This window comes from Chelon labrosus, assembly GCF_963514085.1.
Source record: "Chelon labrosus genome assembly, chromosome: 12".
NCBI classification, from domain to species: Eukaryota; Metazoa; Chordata; class Actinopteri; order Mugiliformes; family Mugilidae; genus Chelon; species Chelon labrosus.
The window spans coordinates 22,307,171-22,329,192 of NC_140345.1; the positions used below are offsets into that span (position 1 = coordinate 22,307,171).

Consider the following 22,022-nt stretch of genomic DNA (forward strand, 5'->3'; position numbering starts at 1 on the left):
TGTCTGTGCTTGATTGGCAGCAGGAAGACAAGAGTTCAAGGAGAGAAACATGAGACAGATTAAACAAACTTGTGCTGTAAGTCATGGCAGACAATTGAATCGAAGAGGAGGCACTACACCAGCATCTAAACGGGTTGAAGTGACTTCTGCTTGCCTGTTTATTTTCAATTTTCATTTTGTCCTTTGGTGGTCGCCCAATAAGCTAACGGGCATGACGAACGGAATTTGCATATTTAGCTTTGATTATTTTCTCCTATCGTGGCAGTACCAATAAATTTATTCATTTCCCATGTTACAGTTTTCCAGTTTTTGAATTATAGTTGTGGTTGAATTGACTTGGTGTATATCCCATTAGTATAGTTGGTAACTTTCACATTCTTTCCATCACACAATAGCCCACACTTCTTGCACCAAAATTTGCATCAGTTCTGCGCCTTGGCCTTGATTTGCTGCAGTCTTCTCTTGAACAACTGCTGTGAAGCATGCAATCTACACACTAGAAAAGACATACAACAAGCAATTCAAACTCAAGAGTGGTCTTAATATAGTTTACGGTAAAATGTCATCTATTTTGTTGCAGCAAGCCTCCTCCTTGAATTCTTGGCAGTTTTAACCCGGAGGCCAGACCAACTTCCCTGCCCATAAAGTTGTTGTGGTGGAAAGATAGTCTGCAACTGCTCCATTGGGAACTGATTATGGTTTAGCAAAGATCTGTTGTGCCAGACTTCACTGGGATGTGGTCATGTACGAGATCTGAGCATCAGGCAAAATAGCTCTGATTGGTTTTAGGACTATCCTTTTGTTTCATTATTGGTTGTGTCACACCCCACGATAAAATCCAAATGGTGCGTCACCAGACTCGTAATCCAATTAGAATAGCTAGGGCTATCTGGGAATCCCTATGGTCCCACATTAATGGTTGTAAAGATGCCTGTAGACATGGGTTTACTTACAAACTTGTACCTCCAGGATGTCCATGTTGCATATGCACCTCCCTGCACAAAGTTGTCAGTGGCAATGATACCTGTGCTTAACTGTTGGTCCTTTTATCTTAGGATTCATTCTGCACCTCCATGCTGTTGTGTCGTAGCACAATGAACCAAGGCAAAATACATTTGTTTGCAAGTATTTAAGTTGTTGCAAGTTGTAAAATACAGGGAAAACCAAACCAAGATCAGTGCTGCAGTCCCCAACCTGAAGACTAATGAACCATCAGAAAGTACTACATCCTGAGCAGTGATGTTCTCAGCAGGTGAAACAGGTCCCTTTTTAAATTAATTTAGACCCTGGTTTCTCAGATGCTCTTGCGCGCAGGTAAGCTGAGTTCCTCCAAAGGTTCTTGGTCCCTGGGGAAACCTCTTGTAGTGGGAACAGAATCAGACTCAGTGCCGCTGCATTTGATGGCTTGAAAATCTGGTGGCACTTGTCTTAAACGTGTTGTTTGGTTTGTTTCTGTGACGCTACTCTAAGCCTCTAATCCTCCTAATTGCATTAGCAAGTGTTCGTCGGAGCACTGTTGGAGCAATTCATAATAACTGCAGGCTGTGTTTAAAATATTGTTGTTTGCAAACTCCGTCTTGCCAAAGAAGACATAATTAAATGAGAATAATCTGTATCTGAGGCAAGTCACCAAGTTGGCTGCTGTGCAGCCTTGGGTTACTTACAGAACCGAGTACATCCGTGGTCTCCATGTCACCTGAATGAATTATCAGATGTTTCCAGTGTCGCACTACTGTGTTAACCTTTCTGCCTGCTTATTCAGCGCTCCCCTGCTCCCTGCCAGCGTGTAGGAGCAGGGAAACAAACTCAAGGTGTTACAAATGAGATGGTGTCTATGTGTGTACATGCTCATGTGTCTGACTGATGGGGAGGGAGGGGAGGGGAGGGGGGGGTGTCAGATAGGGCCGAGGTGTGTTCTTTAATCACTCCGTTCTCCTTCCCTCTCTCTCCCACCCTCCTTCCCTCTGGCCCTCCACTCATCTCATTACAGACAGAGAGGGTGAGAAGTGAAGCCTGTATAGACCTCGGCATTAATTATTGAACCCTATCTTCTTTTACTCCAGCTCCTCCTCCACAGTCTCTGATAACCTTTACATAAAAGAGCAGAGGCTAACTCGCAGCCATTATACATTGTGGTAGGCATAACACAGATGTATAGAGCGAGATCCAGTTTGGGGATTTAATCACTTGCAGAAGGTGCTGCTTAGTGTCCTACGTGTGACATGTTTGCAGACACAAGCAGATATATAGTTCCCTTTTTTAATTACTTTTTAATTGGCCCTCATTGTTCCAGTAGATCTTCAGCTCTAATTAATTGCATTCTGCTTTAAAGGGGTTCTGTTGTGGCGAGGTAAGGCAAATAATTATTGAGAGTGCCATTCGACTCCTTGCATTGTCTGCGACATGTTGGCCGAGTTATGCTCTGGTTGCTGCCTCCTGCCATGCCCAGTCAATTTGAATCGCTCAGTTTGAGGCCGGCTAATGGAGGCCGCTGAGGTCGGCGTGGCCGAGGCAGCCGTACAACTTGAGGGTGACTTCGCTGTGATGCTGAAAATCTCACTGTTATCTCCTTCTGTCTCCCCCCCCCCCGCCCCTTTCTTTCTCCCATATGTGTGCGTGCGTGTGTGCGTGTGTGTGTGTGGGCATGCGTGCGTCCTTCATGCAGGTTTGAAAAGGCGACATCAAACCTCGACCTCCCAGAGCCTCCGAGCGCGAGAAAGAAGACTCCGCCAAGATGTTCAGCACCAAAAGGTCAGCACTATGTCGCTTTTGATCTATTCTCATATGCTCATAAAAAGAAAATGAGAAGAAAAAAAACGAAAGACCTGCAGAAATCTCGGGACATTTTAAAATGATTTCTGCTGGTAATGACTGACATTTCTAGTGAGCTGCGATCCCCAGATGACTCTAGATATCGATGTGAGGAAAGGTTGATTCGCAAACATTCACGTTTGTTATTTCTCCTGTTTAAAGTCTCTGAATTATATAATTTCAGACACAGTATCTTTATACACTTTTCAATGGCTATTTTCTCTTGCCGTATTTCTAAGGCAGCCGACAGCCCTTCTTGTTAATCCTCTCATTGAGCGATTGCAGGACGTGCAGGAAGCCCAGCTTGCAGTGCTACTTGGTTATGTGTGCATTCTGTATTTTTAATGTGACTTGTGGTCAGGTACAGTCTGCATAAATCATTTATCGACTTTTTTTTTTTTTTCTTTTTCTTCTGGATGTTTACTGCCAGGCGGAAGAGGTCACATTGGTTAGTTTGGTTTATATTAGAGCATCCGTTATAAACCGATTGTGATTGCTAACTCTGTCGAGTACTGGAATGGTACATTTTGAATCAATAATGTTATAATCTGTTGGCCTATTTATTTTTACATAGCCTTTAGCCATCACTGAGGAACAGCAGATGTAGAATATGGAGCCTGGATTACTGCTGTTGACAGTCTATACTAGGAAAAACATTAACAACATATATATATATGTATTTAAATTGGGTTTGGAGAGACTTTTTAAACAGGAGCGCAAAATGTCCAGAACGATTAGGTGACATTTGAAATGTGCAGTCGTTTTGTCAGGGGAAATAAGTTTTCTCTCTCCATATAAACTGATGACTAAAAGACAAAAGTGCAGCATACACACAATACATGGTGATCATGCAGAATCTTCATGCCGCACAACCCCTCTCAAAAGCTGGACTGTAGCGTTGCACCAGTAATAATGCACAGCAGGACCGTGAAGCTTTGTGTAGGCGCAGCTTATGCTGATGCGTTGTGCTTTGTGGTAGTACTGTGGGTTTAAATCATTCATTGCCGTAGTGATTGAAAAAGACTCCAGAGAAACCAGCAATAATGAATAAACTGAAAGTGCATAAAAATAAATTGATGGCTCAGAAGCAAAACTTTCAATGAAATTACACAGGTTCTTGTTCTAACACAAAGCTCCGTGGGTGTGTCTTACAGTGCAGCTTAAGAGTAATTGTGCGATAGTTTTAGGGCCTATACGATCAATACGTTTAATATATACTCAAATATGCAATAGTAAAAGGAAAAGAAAACGTTCTTTTGATTTACGGGAACACCCACACATCACCAGAAACTGATACCTGCTCATACACTTGAGTATTTCCAACTGCTTCTCCATTTCTGCAATTTTAGAATCAATTGTTTTGCATCAATAAAGATGGAACACATCGAGGAGAGGTTAACTGAAGACTGTCGGAGATTGGGCGAAACTTTCATTGTCGGCATTGTTAAAAGTGGATCTCACACTGGCGTAGGCTACGTGCATAAGTTATGCCGTCTATGTCTCGCAGTACTTTAAATGAGCCTCAAGAGAGAAGCCTGATTTTGTCTTTCCTTGGAATCAGGTGACAAATTATTGGGGGGGGGGGTAATTCTGTATTTTTGCTGGTGATGCAGTTAGCCAACAGTCCCTACAACCTCCCTCCCAAACCTTTTCTGAGGACATAAAACTTGCCTTGAATGCTGAGATATGTTTTAAAAAGCAAAATCTTTATGTTTGCATCTCAAACTGGGATCTAAATTCTACTTTCTCAGCACAGCAGGATGAGTTTTAAGATCAGATACCCACCGTTGTCCTTGCAGGTGTTGCACACAGACACACTCTTATCTGCAGTAAAGCCCATATGTGAAGGGCCTTTGTATTGTGGCAGAAGCCACAGTGTGGGAACCACTTGGTGAGATTAGACCGACACTCACCTCTCAAGTCCTGATTTACATCGACAAAGAGAAGTCGCCAGTTTGCTGGTTCGATATCGATTGCTCCTACACTTTGATTGTCACTCTTTCAAACATTAAGCCACCGAGGTTTATTTTTGGTTTTGTCCCTCCGGGGCGAGATGTCGGCGCTGAAAGCAAAGCAGTGTGTTTGCAGCAGAGAGTTTCTGTTAGGGAGCGAGAAGGAGGTTAAAGTATCACAATATGACGGGGCATGAATGCTGTCACAATGCCGCATCCATCCACCTGTCTTATCACACCGAGTGAGATCCTCAGACTGAGAGTGAGAAGATGATTAAACCAAGCCAGCCCTCCGTCTTCAGGGAGCTGCGTCAGCACAGCCGATGACATGGATACGCCCAAAATGACTGTGATAAGCTGCCATCTTGAAATTCAAACACATTTACGTTTTTGCTGAATATGAAACAAAGCATATTTTTTTCCCCCCTCGCTAAACTGCTGAACGAGATATAAAGTGGTTGAGGAAGTCTGTGCGTCTGTCACATATTCCTATGTGCCTTTATCAGTGGCTTTTTAATAATAGTTTTTCTCTTCGTCGACTCGTCTCCAGGAGCATTTGCTGTATGTACAATAGAAGAACATAATTACAAGACTTATATTGAAGTTGAATCTTGCTGCCGTCTTAACAAAGTGGTTTGCCTTTGATGCGAATGAAATGAAGTGTGGGCGCAAGAAGCAAGCTTTGAATGCAGCTTTGTTTTGTGTGTCTTTATGTGCATATGAAAATGTAATTGGATTGCTGGTCGTCTTAGTCTTTCATTGTGCCTGGGAGACATCGTCGTCGTTGTCTTTATCTGTTGTTTTTCCAGACATGAACTCAACAGCTATGCTTACGGCCGCGAGCGACCTTCTGTCAATAAATAACACAGGTGTATTTCCAATTAAAATCAGCACCAGCATTAAAGCCATTAAAGTCGCATCACCCTCAACGCTATCTAGCTAATTAATGGCACAATAAACATCTTTCCTAATTAGGTCCACAATGACTGAATCTTTTGTGATGAATAGTGTTGTTAGGCAAAAGTTTAAAGTGGTTTCATCATTCACTGATTTTATGTTAGAATATGTTGTTATGAGAAAATGTTTGAATAAAAGTTTTATGGCAAAAGTTAAAGCTAATATCTAGTGGTAAGTTAACCAAAGGATTAACTGTCTAGTTACATATAAATATACATACAGATTTATGTTTATCTCGTTCCTCTCTTTTCTGTCTCTACCCGGCCGGTTTCAGACCGGATTTTGTAAAGCGCCTTGAGATGATTTGTATTGTTATTGACACTATATAAATAAAATTGAATTGAATTAAATAGATAATTAATAGAGTAATAGAGTAAAAACTGTATCAATAGATTAATCGATTGATTTTTGGATGGAGATTCCTAGAAATGAGTGAAAGTGCCCTTTTACGTTCTTTCAGTAGCAAGAGAGATACACCGATCAGCCATAACATTAAAACCACTGACAGGTGAAGTAAATAACATTGACCATCTTATGACAATATGCATGTTTTGCTGGGAAATTTTTGGACCTGACATTCGTGTGGATGTTACTTAGACATGTAGCAACCACCTAGACCAAACCAGGCACCCCCACCCCCATAGCAATGATACTCCCTGATGGCAGCAGCCATCCCCAGCAGGATGCAGCCTGACACAGGCACACACAAAAAATTTTTTTGGAGCAACTTGAAAAAATTAAGAACAGCACAAGGTGTTGACCTGGCCTCCAACTTCACTAGATCCCAAACTGATCAAGTATCTGTGAGATGATCCACTGAGGCCCCTCCCCTCAACCCATAGGACCCAAAGGTCCCCCACCAACAACATTCTGTTACCAGACACCACAGGACACCCTCAGAAGGCTCATGTCCATTCTCTGATGAGTCACAAATGTTTTGGAGGCACAAGAGGCCAAACAATATTTGGAATGTGGTCATAACTTTATTCCTGGTCGGTGTGTATATTCTGCCAATGTAATTTTCAACATGAATGCGGCTTTAAGGAGCATGTAACTGGCTTCAAATTTGGTTGCAGCCTGAGAATATTGCTAATTTAGAAGTATTCCTATGCTTGTTACAATTTCTCTGCCGTTTTGTTGCGGCTGCAGCTTGCTAGCGCGCTAGGAAATGACATCCTCCTAATCCTGCCTGCTGCTCAGATTGCTTGATTGTTTTTCCAGTTGGCAGCAATATCGCAGCAAAATCAGAGACCTGCGCGGCTCGTGTTTAAGTGGATCACTTCCTAGCAGAGCTCGCCGACAGTCGCTGAATTGGTTTTCTTCTTAGTTCAGAAAGTCATCGTCCACAAGTCTGATCCCCTTGCGTAATGATAATAAAAGCGGATGAACATCAATTGTCCGTTACGTTCATGCATTGCATGGTTCAAATCTGAATGCAGTGTTTAGATTTGAACCATGCAATGCATGAACGTAACGGACAATTGATGTTGAAAGAGTTTTTTTAAGTACCATAAGTGTGGGTATTGTTTGTGGCAACCTTTTGCTCAGGTGTTTCAAGGTGTTTTTATTGCCTATTTTTGTCTTTTCTCCAAGCAAAAAATCTTGTGCATGGCTCTTGGCTCCCGTTGGATGAACCAGTGTGGGTGGACACAGATTGTTGTTACCATGCTTTCAACCATTTGGCTGTGACTGTTCATTCTAAGATATCTTCTTGTAACTGTTCAAGTCTGCAAGCCATCAGCATGGATACACCCTCTACAGGAAACAATGTAATTATGTTTCAGCTCAGAGAACAAAACCTAATTCACATATGTGCTTACAGTTGTTTGCACTCATACCTCCAGCTCTGCAACACAACACAGCCTCGGTTTGACCCTGGGTTCTCCAGTTGGAGTCACTAAGCATTATGATTCCAACTGTGGAGACATGTGCCTGAAATAACTGTCACAAAGTTAAATTCGGCTTCTGCCCTCGGTTGTCAGCCATGTTGGGTCATCAATTCGAGCTTCCTCCCAGCTGTTTTTGGAAACTGTCGCAGCAGGAACAGGAAATAACTGTCAATGCGGGCAGTAGCTCGGACAGATATCTTGGGTAGATGGCGTGACACGACCGGACCGGTAATTGCTTTCAGTGGGAGCTGTTATGGAATTACAGTACGATGAGTTCGACTATTTAGAGGCAAAGCGGTGAATCTGAAAAGTTTTTTTAAACCAAATTCGTCCTCTCGTTTCTCATGTTTAAAGTTAAAGAGTGAGCCTTCTGCTTCAGCTTGGCCGGAAAGTGAGCTAAACACACTGTGTGGGAGGAGATATTATAATGATACATTGTGGAAAGGTGGCTGCCTGGTGGTGGCGTCTCTGCATGACTCATGACAAACAATTCCAAACAATAAAGAAAGTAAACACCTTTATTGTTATCGGCCTCACCACGTACTCTCTCATTATATGCACAGTTTGTCCTTGACCAACTCTTGTACTGTGATGACACGTTGTACCTGCAACTCCGTCCTCATTCATACAGCGATCAATATGTCACATCCTCATCATGGTAGTTAAGCTTATAACGACACATCGGTAATTACAGTCTTAACAAAATATCAGATCCGACATTGACCCCCCCCATGCATCCTGACCTTCATGAAGAGTAATTGGATATCTGACTGACTGTAGCTCTGAGCTGCTGATCGACATCAAGGGGCCTTGCACTTGATTACTTATGTATGCCGAGGGAAGAGAATGGTGTCTGGGGAGTAGAGTGCATGCTGGGAAGTGTTAACCCCCCACAAAGGCCTGCTGATCCAATCATGATGAACAGGCTGCCATCCCGACGCCGCACGCCGACTCTCCTTGGACCGTCCTTGAAATGGTGTTGTTGCAACAGCGTGTCCGTGACTCATTGCATGAAAGCCGCACGCTCAAAGGCATCATCTGTGTTGCACTTTGAGGACTTGTAATGTAATATACAACAGGCTGGACTGTACGTGACTGATTTAGATGAATACTAAGTGAGCTTTTGCATTTAATTATACTACAACCTCGCAGCGGAAAGGAGTAGTTTCTCAAGGGCTGGTAGGTGGCCATTATAATCAAATAACAGGACACTTTGGCAAGTTGAAGTGCAGACAGCAGTAGCGCAGTACTTCTGTTGTGTGCCACAGTCCAATTTGAAGTGAAATGTAAGAAACTGTCCATCAACAATATCACAAACCGACTTCCTGGTCCAGCTTTGTAGTATCAAAGCCACACACAATACTATACTTTCCAAAATTGCAAAATATTGACCGGGCAGCATAGTTATTATCTGTTAGTGGTGAGGATTACTGTTAGAAAGAGAGGGACTGTCATGGGTTACACCGATCAGCCACAACATTAAAATTAAAATTAAAATTAAAACTGACAGGAGAAGTAAATGACACTGACCATCTTGTGACAATACAACGTTCTGCTTGGAAACTTCAGGACCTGGCATTCGTGTGGATGTTACTGAGACATGTACCGCATTAAAAGCACTGCCAAAACTGCTCAAGGAATGGCTCACGGAGCACAGGAAAGAGCCCCAAGACGGTGAACCCACCCCCAAACCTGCAGATGATTAAGCATCTGCGGGATGGGCAGGATTAAGCCCATCGGCCCCCGCAGCTCGCAGGACCAAAAGCATCTGCTGCCACCACTGTCCTGGTGACAGACGCCACAGAGCTCAGAGGTCTGGTGCTGTTTTGGCAGCTCAACTGTTCGAATGACCTAGTTGCTGAGAACAGACAGGAAGGAAGGTCGAAAACGCACTTTTGAAAAACTTCCTGCTTGTAATTAACTAAGATCATTCGACTCTCTGATGCTCACCCAGAAACAAACTTTAATGAAAGTGTGGTGGCACAAGATCTCCCTGCTGAGTAGGCATGACTGAAGAACAATTATATGGATATGTGTTTTGAAATTAGTGGACTAGGTGGAAGAAACTCCACTTCATATAATATACTTCTTGGGCTTATGTTCAATCTCTTTATTCCTAGCTTTATAAACATACAGTACAACCTGAAACACAAATATCAGAATGTGGTGGTGCATTGCCAGCCTTAAGGTATCATAGTGCAACACACACACACACACACACTCATGTCATCCGTAAAGCTATGCTAGAAGTTAATGGCAAAAAAAAAGAAGAAAAAAATGCCAAACATGGCCGTCAGATTTTTGGTGCCATTCCTCAATTGATAAAAGAAAAGAGTTTTCCTCCAGGCTCGCCATTTAGCTCTGATGTTGAGAAATCAAACGGAGACTAATCCATCACAGAAGAGTCTCAGGCAGATGTAAGGCTCGGAAAATCTGAGTGCCATGCAAACATGTCACCATTTAGCTGAACACCTCTCAAGAGGGAAAACTTTGTAAGAATTCTGTCTGATAAGAGATTAGAAGCCATTCTGATGATGCGTCCAAAAAGATGCGTATGAAATGACATAAAAGTCATAAAAGTAGACGACGCAGATTCTAGTCGCACTAAAACACTACATCATACTGTATCTGTGTTCTCCTGGGAGTTTAATAAGCGCAGAGAACACACCCAGTGTGGATGATGGCTTCCGTGCGAGCCTGCAAGAACAATGTGGATGTAATCAGTCTCTCGCTCGGCTCCGAGTTAGTCTGCACCTACACTGCACACGGCGGCAGCATTTTGATCAGGCAGCCTCTGATGCGGCGGGTCCTGGACATGGGAAGTGACAGCATCAGTAAGAGAGCCTGAGGATTGCTAATCTCTGCAAGAAAGTGATGAGGAGAGGGCTTTCTGCTGAGACAGGGACGAGGGAGGTATCAAATGTCAAAGGACGCATTAATTCTACTGTGTCTTGGCGGTTTTATGCAAAGTAAGTGTGGATTAATGCGGAGGAAAAGGTCTTGTATGCGTCACTGTGTACCACAACTTATCTAGAGTAAATGTGCTCAGATATGCTAAATGGCTTTGAACTACGCCTCTGTACACAAAAGGGGTTAAATTCCTTTGTCATCTTTACATTGACCGCTGATATTTAACGTCAGTCAGCTCTGTTCTTCTTCCACGTCGCCCTGTCCGCACGAGTCACTTTCTCTGTATAATGAGAGCATTGTTGAGTCTAACTTCTCTTATTGACCAAAGGCAGCCGTCGATTTGACTGACTCAACCCTTCTATCGATCTAGCATGCCGTCTAAAGAGCGTTTGTGATTTTGGTGTGGAGGTGAACATCGATGATCAGAGGACGGAGACCAAATGGCAGCCCCTCTGACGTGCAGATCACCAGCTGAGCATTACAGCCGTCGGACTGAAGAGCGGTCGGTTTATGGACAAAATGCCTGTTGCTGTATTTGATGGCACGAGGCGAGGTCTGCCATGACAACAGCAGATCTATGTTTGTGCCGTCTAAAACACACGGCCTTGGTCCTTTTGGAGAGCACTCTCGCAGCTTAGACTGGCTGTGTTTTCCTGCTTTAGATGGCATTCAGTTTAAATTGGTTCTTTCTGTTGTCTAATGGGGGAAAAAAAATGAAATAAAAAGCGGCCGTGGCCTTTTTCAAGTTTTAATTTTGGGAAATAATAACCTCTGTGGTAGTATTATACCCTACGTGTTTTCATGAGATGTGTGGGTTGGTATTGTGTTATGAGTAGTTGCGGCACATGCACTTGGAGAACAAAAGAAACCTGGGGGCACCATGGTTATAGCTATATAGATATATATACCCATGGGTATAGCTATGCTAATTTTGCAGCATTTCTTTCAAGCAGGAGAAGAAGTAATTTGAGCAAAAGTCAATGCACTCTGTAGTTCAGTTGTGCACTTTGTAACTCTGTTGGATTAAAAAACAATGCGCAGAGTTATTGTCTATTTTTTCCATTAAATGTAATATTTTTAATACCTTGCAATACAATTAGCCTATCAGCATTTCAGTTGTGGATTAGTCTAGGGCTGCTAGCCTCTCTCTCTCTCTCTCTTCGGCTGTTTTGAACTGGTGACTCAAGTTTCATCACATCATATGGGGAATAAAAGCTGCTCACCGGTTGCTGGAGACGTGTTCAACTCATTTCCATCTTCAGTGCATTATTTCCTCAACTCCGAGTTTCCGTGTCAAAGGGGAATAGATCTTCCCTAACCAATCACTAGGGACCGACGATAACAGCCTGGCAACGGCGTTAGTCCCTCTAGTCGTCCCACGGGTCTCATCGGATTGATTGCTTTTCCAGCCATACCGTGTCGTAGTCCCGGACAAATGAGCATGAGCGACCCAGATGCTTCTGCAGTGTTAGGGTTGGAGCACGTGTCCATTAGCATCTTCAGAAATGATCAAAAAATTGAATAAATGCTGAATTAATGAATGGGGGACTTGGACTTAGCATTCATGTTGATGTTACTTAGACATGTAGCACCCACCTAGACCAGACCAGGCAGCCCCAACCCATAGCAATGACACTCCTTGATGGCAGCAGTCATCCCCAGCAGGATGCAGCCTGACACATACACACACACATACACACACACACACACACACACACACACACACACACACACACACACACACACACACACACACACACACACACAAAAACAGCTTAGGAACAACTAAAAAAAACCATGAAGAACAGCACAAGGTGTTGACCTGGCCTCCAAATTCACTAGATCCCAAACTGACCCTAACCCTAACCCTCTACCTAACCCTAAGTATTTGTGGGATGATCCACAGAGGCCCCTCGCCTCAACCCATAGGACCCAATGGCCCCCACTAACAACATTCTGTTGCCAGACACCACGGGACACCCTCAGAATGATATGCCTGTGTAGCAGACATGCAACAGCGTTCATTAGCCTTTATTTGGAGCTGTTTCTGTGAGTGTCCTGTGTCCTTTTACACCACACATACTCATGTCATCTACCGTCAATATGACAGTGTTGTAAGCGCAGTAGATTTATCTTAATTGTGTTGATTTCAGCTTTGAATTGAGGTATTATGTTGTTCCCCTGCCTGCGAAACTGCATCTTTGCCTTTTCATCCAGCCCAGAAATGTCAAGCACAAGCCCCTGAGATTAGCCAAGTCACTGCTCTGTATGGGAGCTGTTTGTTGTTGTTTCTGAACTTTGAAAAACTGGGATAACATGTCAGCAAATGAGGGCTTGTATTGATGCTTTTTTTCCAGGATTATTTCAGTTTCTGTATCACTGGGGGGAGGAGTACATCTTTGTCTTCAGTACATCTTTGTCTTTTGGTAACACGTAGGCTACCCGGCATTGTCTGCCAATGGGTAAAGTGAGTGGTTGGGGATGGTGTGCAGCATCACCCGAAGGATCCTCCACACCCTGTAAACCACAACATCAGAACAATAAGGTCATTGTTTTTTAGAATCTGACATGCATGCTGTTTCTTCGAGGCACATTGTGTGTTATTTGTTCCACCCTCCGCCTCCTCGTTTTTTTCCGCCCCAGCACTTGCCAGTCATTTTGATGAGCTGTCTGTCGTCCATCTCCAGCTGGAGGCTGTAAATCTGCAAGAGGGAAGGAGTCGGCAGGAATGTTCAGCGTTTCTGAACCACATGATCACACGTTCCTTGCTGCTTTCTCCCGTTGTTATTGTGACCTTTCTGTGCTTGACAGCTGCACAGAAGCGGCGAACACACGGGCTCACGGTGTAAAACACAAGCTAGGTGTTGTCGTTTGATGCGAGAGCCGTTGCGTGTTGTAGCTTTAACGGAATGAGGTATTTCTGCTGTACGTATCCTCAGGAGTGTTAATCAGTCGAAATGTATGGCCTCGCATTTCAGATCAGTGTACAGAGGTTGAATGTCACCTAGTGAAATTGGTGAAAGTGAGCCTGCAGGCCACGGGCACCAGCTAATGAAATTTTGATGCAGCTTTATATAGAACTATATTTTGCAGGATTACGTTCCGGGCTCCGTTTCCTACTTCAAAGGCGAGCTTTCACCACTGCTGGGGGTAGCTTCACCACTCCCCTCCCATAGACAGGTTCCTGACAATTTTGTGCTCGTGTCCACCACCCCCACCCCCACCCCCGAGTCATCCATCATTCAGAAGGCTTTCAAGTGATCAGTTCTAATCGGACTCGCGTTATTTCTCTACATTTTTTTTCCCACTTCGCTCCGTTAATCCACGAAGATAGATATGCAGCGGGTTTGTGTGTTGCGCTTCTCTCGATAAGATTAGATTAGTGCTTTCATCACTCGTGGCCAGGAGAGACAGAGAGTGAGAGTGAGAGAGCTGGGAGCATTGAAATGATCTCAGAGTGGTGACAGCTTTACCCCAGAATAAACACTTCAGTATATACACGGTGTATGTCTGACGATGTTAATATTTCCGCTTCTCATATGCACTCCCATCCTAGAAATGATCCCAGTGCACGTCATTGGTCGCCTGTTCCGGTTGTCTGAATGTGTTGAGCGCTTACAGAAGGAGTATTACAGTCACAATCTCAACTCAGCCCCCTTTCACTCGACTACCGTGTTTGCATTAGCGGAGATATCGCTCGTATCACGTCAGCCGACATCTTCCTACGATGCATCAACAACTGGCAAGCTCATTTTAACATGTGGTTCAACGTGTTGAGGAGACACAGGAGTAAGATGCAGTGAAAGAAAAAGTTTCTTAGAGCAACAAATATGGGCTTGCCGCAGTTCATTATTATACACGATAATAAAACAATTTAATAATTACTGGAATATCAGTGTCTCCAACCCACCTATTGTAGGGGCCTCAAAGGAATACTTAGCCAATTAGCTTAGCCCAGACTTGGATGGAGACTTCTCTGCAAGTCGTTTCACATGCTAAGCACTTTTGGGACGACTGGTAGCAGGTGCAGCCTTCGAAGTAATTGCACTTTTATGGTACTTTTTATGGTAGAAATACGGTATTATCACTAATTATGTGCTGAGTGTCGTTTATCGGTATCGGCAAGTACCCAAATGTTTTGTTCTCAAACCAGTGCGAGAGAGTGTGTCCAAAAGCCAGAGATGATAATTAATTTAATATCACTAGCTTGGTGGTTTTGGAGTTGTGAATTTGCTCCTGTGTTTCTCAGTCAACTAAAGAAATTAATCATTTTAGCTCTGTAAACTGGGGGTAGTAAGATTTTAAAAATTGGTGATGCATGTCCTTGGCAAGTAACACTAAAGTCAAATCATCAACCTCGAGTATACAGTGCATGCGCTCACGCTGCAGTCCCAGGCACATGATAAATATCCAGCTTGCATTCGAGTACATTAAATCATGCCCTTTGGCCTCGTCTTTCATCAATACCACCCCTCTCCCGTCTCCGTTTCTCTCCTCTCCGTTCCCGCTTTCCCTGCCCGTCCTCCCGCTGGATGGATTGTTCGCAGCTTGGCTAGGTGCGGCAGCTGGTGCCCCGGGAGACCGCTGACCTGGGGTGAGCGCTGAAGAAGAGTCAAATTAACGTTTTATTTCATTACTCGCATTGTAACGCCAGCAGCCGCGGCGCTTCTCAATGTCATCCAGAGGGTGAACACTGCTCAGCCGGGGGGGGGGGGCAAAAATGCCAACTGCACCATCACAACACTGGAATACCGTTCGACTTTACATTCTCAGTGCTGGAAACAAAGCTAGTGCTTATTTGAACGTTGCTATGTATTTATGAAATCAGAGTTATTTGTCGCTCCTGCAGCTACTCCCAATTCCTCTCTTTATATCTAACAGTAAGGTATTATGTCATGCATACAGATCTGGCCAGCGGTAGCCAGCAAGCAGCAGAGAGAGAGCACCTCTGGGTGGTTAGATGTGTTTGTTAAGCATGGTAATTCACTCCGGGGAGAACGCTAGAACAAACAAAACAACTACTGTCACCGCTTCAAAGATATTCTACTTCCGTAACAACGCAGTCTTTTTCTGCCTGGGCTTCTATCCCCGTGGCTCAGATTATACCATATCTTATATAAGGACAGATTAAGGATGAATAAATATAAAAACAACAAACAAGTCCAGACAAAATGGCTTCAGCAGTTATGAGTCAGATATGCAGCTCGTACAGATATCTCCCACTGACGCTGCATCTAACTCAATTTGCTGACTGCTGTGGCATTTTTTTTTTTTTTTTTTTTGTGATCACAGGAAAAGTGCAGCGGCTGAATTTATTGTCACAGGGCCTCTGCTTTTTTTGATGAATGCACACTGAGCTCATCCTTATCTGGCAGGAAGCATTAAAACATGAATGATCTCATTTGTTTTTCTGCCTTCCCCGAAACTGACAGACCAACAATGGCATCTATAGTAAACGGAGCTGCACGGTGCAGTATAATGTGACCAAAAGGGATCCAGAGGGAGGATTATATGTAGGTACTATAGGATGTAAAAGAAACAAAAGAGTCATATTTACACAAATGTGATGTGCACGAAATCATATACAATAAACAACGCATGAAAGCTGGGATTGCATAGACCAAATTTCTCATTTCAAAACTGGATCATTTTCACATATGGTCTTTATATGTTACACAACATTAGCAGCCTGTGAAAGCCATAGAGCTTTAATATGAGATGGGAACAGATCTGTTTTACACCTTGTGACAATGCATGGTCACGCAAGTGCCACTCATACAAATGGATTTCAAACTCGTGTGCATTAATTTCCGCATACTCACAGACAACTCTGCAGACGTTCGTGTGCAGCATACGGGGTCTCGTGGACTGTATGCATGAAAAGCACGACGGCTGCATGCGCGCCAGGGAACCAATACGCATAGCCTTGATTGTGTCGCACAGTGCAATCTATGCAGCAGGCCGATGCGTAAACTTGACGGTGTTAGCAATGGAGCAGAATTCGCTTAGTACAGGGCCAGTGATGAGCCTGAACTCCAACTCAACATTTTAGCCAATCTTCTCACAATAGGTATTTTGTTTTTTTGGGTCACAAAAAATTCAAAAAGTCTCTGGAGACTGGAGACCGGCAGAGATTCAGCAGGTAGACAAAGACGAAAAACAGGCGACTCATCTAAATTGCTCAAAGGACACAACTGATCAAACTGCTCTGTACATCCTCTATTCTCCACCTCCTTTTTTTTAAAAGAGTATTATGTCATTTTTCCAGAATATATCGGTGGATTTTTGGGGACTTTTGCTGCTTGCACCAACATGTTTTATGACCTGACCAGTGTTAATGGTGTCCTGATATCTCAGGAAGTCCTTGTCTTACTAGTCTGTAATGTTATATTCAGGGCATTTGAGAACATATTTATTTATCATTGCAATTCAGTTTGTCATGTTTTTATGTTAAAGAAAGAAGAGAGTCTGACTTTCTCAGACTCTCTTCTTTCCTTGCTTGTTAACACCGTTTCCAACAACAGCAGTATTGCATATAGAAGCATGTGCTTATGTATGTGGACATTGCCACCATAAATTGGTATTTATTGTCCACTCAACAGCAGATGTGAGTGATTTGAATGAGTTGGAGGCATTCGGCAATTTTCTGCTGAGAAATTTTATTGTAGTAGTAGTTGGTGGGGTTGAAGCTGGATCTGTACTGCAGGTGGCTAACCAGTATTTTCCGCTTCCGTCTTGTTTTTGTGACGTCTGCAGTTAGAGCCTGTGCTGTAGTGATCCTTGGGATGGAGGTTGGATGTCTCCGAGCTAACTAACCTTCAGCTTTTGGGAGCTGCCATGATGTCCGTCTTTATGTACAGGCCGTGGCACGTCACAATAATAATAATAATATTAATATTTAATGGTTATACGATCGCGCACTTGGTTTGTAGGTTGGACCACTTTGACCTGATTGGATGTACAGCCCGTGTGCTTACGAGCAGCTCTCCTCATGTGCGCCTGAATTTACAAGCCTCTGTGTTGCATGAGCGGCAGGTATAGTGGTCTCGGAGCGCCCTTAAAAACTAAAAGCTTTCATTGAGAGGTAACCCAATCTGACATTAACACAGATTTATGGCTTTAGAAACAGATGGCACAGTAAATTTCCAATGTCATTACTCAAGCTAATATCATGAAATAATAAAAAGCACTGTTGGGGTGGACATGGGGGGCGTGAGGGGCGTGGCTCCTAAAACCCATGCATACAAAACAAAACAAAGGGTTAAAATAGAAGTCAGAATAAATAAATGATAAATCATCATCATAAAGCTTACACGCTGCTTTCATTGCAGCCCTGTTGGACTCTTCAGATGACCGCATTTATCGGGAGACGCAGCCTCAAATAGAAAGACCCCCCTCCCCCATCTCTTAGCCCAAAAGTAGTGCAGCTAAAGTGGCCTTAAAGCAAGGCTGGAGAGGTAAAGACGAGATGCTCTAGTTTGGCTCAATCTGTGCCAAACTAGAGCATAAATCTCAAGGGAGATTGTGTTATTGTCAAGAACTACTCGGCTGTGCATCTGTTGCAATGGGTTGATGCACACAGGTCGTCCTCTGAAACCGTTTGGAAAGGATGGACACTTAAAAGAAATACTTGGCAGGTGTACTGGATGAACGACAAGTCTAACACCATCCATCACATGCTAGCTTCAACCAATTCGGTTAACAAAACGATATGACGAAGCAGGAGGCCCCTCTGACCCCTCCGAGCCTCCGTATGTTTGCTTACCACTGAGTTATTAAAGTCCAGACACGTTTTAGAATCAACTGGCTTTACGAAACTTGCCGGCCCTACAACTCTCCATTACAAATTGTGAATTTTTGCAGCAAATACAGTGGTATGTACGGCAAGCGCTGTGTGCAGCACTTCGTTGCAGAACAGTTTTATCGGAGGATGGATTGAAACAAACCAGTTTGTTAGTCCTGTTAACAGCTGTAATGGGCCCACCAGTGTACCCTGATGTTTTAATTCCCCGTGTGCATTAGGATTTTTTGCACTTGACAAAAATTCCATGGTTATGAAATCGTCTTTGCCCCCAAAACCCGTACGCACCCGCACACGTGTACATTCGCCGGGATATCGTTTGTTTTCAAGTTCCACTGGAGTGTCTCTAAATGATTCCTGACAATTCCGCCCAGTGCTACAGAGGCATCCCAAAATAAACTGCCCTTTTCTCTCTATCTCCTCTTGACGGCTGCTGAATTCGAATCACATCTCCCTCCCCTTTTGAGCTCTGTTGCCTAAGGTTGGGCCTGTGACTCATCATAAAGGAAGGAGAGGGTTAGATAATGTGGTGAGCAGTATGCACGCCGGATACGGAGAATATATTAAATAAAATACTATATTAGAGCAAAAGAAGGTCAAGTTCAATAACTGACTGAACATTATGTGAATGCACAATAGATGGCATACTAATGAGCCTGGGCACGGGGGGGGGGGGGGGGGGGGGGGGGGGGGGGGTAGTTGCAGTACATGAACATCATGACTGCAGGTAGTTTATGCAATAAGTCATAGAAAAATTATTTATTCTCATTTGTGATTTCCTTTTCATAAAATGCAAAGGTTAATTACCAGAGTTTCACATTAATACGTTATGACTGTTATTTATTAATGATGTAATAAATTATGAATGCATTTAGTCTTCATTACCAGTGTTCAGAAAAATAAATTATCGGCAAGCATAAGATGGAAAATCCCAAATAAAATCTTGTGTTTGCACAGTAGAAGTTAATTAGATCGGTATATAAGAGAAAACATATGGATCCATCACATCAGGCGTATTGTTTTGTTGTTATATGTTAACAGACGATTCCTTTTCTAGTGTCTTTCCTGCAAAGCAGCGTTAATTTGATTCATTTAATTTGAGTAATTCATGCAGTCAATAGGTAATATACTGTGTCTTATTAAATTTTCATTTTATACAGTACGTAGTGCACATATAATAAGCGTGAAATAACTTTTCAATGAATTGTATTATGAAAGAAGACCCACTGCATTTCCCAGTTGTCGTAGCACATCTTCAAATCTGCGAGCTGTATTGCTGCAAAACAGAAGCTATCTATCAGAGAGCACATTTTTTATTTTTTTTTTGACATTCATCAAACATGAGCTGGTTGTAGACTAATTCCCAGCTCTGTTGCATGTGTACTTTGTGAACTGCACATTGTTAACACTGTGAATTTTCTTCCAGACAGAAAAAAAAAAAAAGTTGCTCAAATGAGGTTTACAGCTTTTCTTACCCATTTCACAAATCCTGGTTTTGACCTCACACTGCCGCTCTCCATCCAAAGGTATAAGAGTCATGAGTATTGTATGGGGATATATGGATGTGTATCCGTCCAACGTACACACAGTCTAATTCTAATCAAATGTAATTCCCACTCCTGGCCTGTTACCTATGAGCTCTCTGCAGTCTGATTGCAGCTGGTGATGTGTTTAGAGTCTTACGGAGCTGATGAAGTGCTGGGAAAGTTGTTCTCCAGCCGCAGCGAAATTAAAACAGGCGGGGGGGTGGTGCGGGGAGTGAGTGAGATGGGGCCTGTCATCACCAGCTTTAGCACCTCTCACACACACACACACACACACACCACACAAGGCAATGTGCCACAGTCAGCAGAAACTGCTCGTTCACCTGTTATGTTAACAGTAAATTAACAGCACTGCTTTGAAAACGCTGAAATCAGGGAAATGCCTAGGATTTTCCCCGTCAACTGCAAAAAACAAACAAACAAACCTTCCCCCAACAGCAACTGGACTAACATAGCTTAGCAACGGTAACCGCTCTACTTATGGTGGGGTCTGTCCAGGTCTGTTCTATTGTTTTAGGCCCATAATTGAACTGAGGTTGTCTGTTTAGGCCTAGATTTAAACCACCAATAACGCATTCTTTGGTCAGTTGGGTGCAGCAGATAGAAACTGTGAACACAGTTGTGATATACACCAATCAGGCAAAACATTATGACCACTTTACTAATATTATGTAGGTCTCCGGGACAAATCTGGACATGGGCCTTCTGAGGGTGTCCTGTGGTGTCCGAATGTTATTGGTGGGGGTCTTTGGGTCCTGTGGGTTGAGATGGATTTGGCTTGTTTCCCAGCAAAACATTGTATTGTCACAAGATGGTCAATGTTATTCGCTTCTCCTGTCGGTGGTCATAATGTTATGCCTGAACGGTGTATCACATTTTAAGTTGGTGCATAGTGAAGACCTTTTCAAGCCCAGGCGAACCTGGGAAAATCAACTTTTTATTTGTTTTGCTGATTGAGTAGCATTCAATTTGTTTTTAGGGAGCCTCAGAAAGGCTGTGGGTAAGATACTGAAAAATAAGCTAGAAATCACTTTTGCATAGATGAGGGAAGTTGTAGATTTAACTGATATTTTTCTGCAGGTTGCTTATTATAATCCGACTGCTTCTACATTGTCGGTGTGTTCACTGGTCCTTTCATACATCCTGGTCCTACTTTGCAGAAATGTAAGATGGTCTTACTTAGAGAGTATTTGTTTCAGTCTGCTGCTACTATATGTGTGAGCTAAGTAAATAAGGTAATGTCACGAATAGAAGTTCCACCTATATATTCCTTTCTCTCACACTTGTTTCACATTATTTTCTGCTCTTACAAAGTCATGGTATGTTTTTATATAAAGCAAAATCTATAGTAACTTTCAGCCAACAGCGACTGCTTCAGTTACATACAGCTCCAGCTCCCCCGGAGGCGAATATCCATCGACTCGATCAGAAATGCTTCCGGCTTCCAGGGAGACATGAGCATCCCGCCGTCACATATTCATTTTCACTCTCCTCGGCTCGTGAAATTGTGACATCCATATTTGATGCCCTGAACATGTTTTTCCAGAGACCCATCCCTGCTGCCCTTCCATGCAAATCATCTGTTCCTGATAGGGTCTCTGTGTGGGCCGCAACAGCCGCTGCCGCCGCCGCCGTCTGCGCAGTATGACAGTGCTGCGCTGAGAAATTCATGAAATCCATTTAAAGTACATGAAAAGCAACAACTGGCTCTCAGCGCCAGTTAAGTGAGGAATTAAATTGTCCATGTGGCAGCATAGCTTTTCAAATCAATCGGCCTGATAGCCCGCGGAGGCTTGTATAGTCATTGTCTGCACAAATGGAGCGTCGCCTGCTCATGTTGGCATCTGACAGGTTAACGGCGAGCGAGATTCAGGGTTCTATGCGAATGAATGTTCAATTATAGAGACAGTGATACTGCTTCCCCTTGCTTTAAATACTCGCAGACCGCCAGCTGTAATGAGCTTTGTTCGTCTCGGAGAAGGAATTGATATACAGCAACCAGACTGAATCATCTAGAGAAGAGAGTTTCCCTACACTTTAATGACGCTGGGAAAACGGAGAGGTCAGACAAGATTTCCTGCTCATTTCACTAATCAGCCACCTAAAACAGACTGTAGTGTTACAGTTACAGAAACGGACTCGTAGCGCTGAGCATTGT

The 22,022-nt window shown here is 43.3% G+C and overlaps 1 protein-coding gene across 2 annotated transcripts in view; it reads left to right on the top strand.

The window, feature by feature from the left end:
• Nucleotides 1-2,674: 2,674 nt before the first annotated feature.
• Nucleotides 2,675-22,022, top strand: part of oxr1a (oxidation resistance 1a) — a 142,563-nt gene continuing 123,215 nt past the window's right edge. Inside the window, exon 1 of one of the 2 annotated variants that reach the window (XM_084557753.1) lies at nt 2,675-2,751. In XM_084557753.1, the coding sequence (XP_084413879.1) occupies nt 2,735-2,751 (17 nt within the window). In that variant the 5' untranslated portion in view covers nt 2,675-2,734. The remainder of the gene's footprint in view (nt 2,752-22,022) is intronic. The other variant, XM_084557754.1, reaches the window with a different exon arrangement.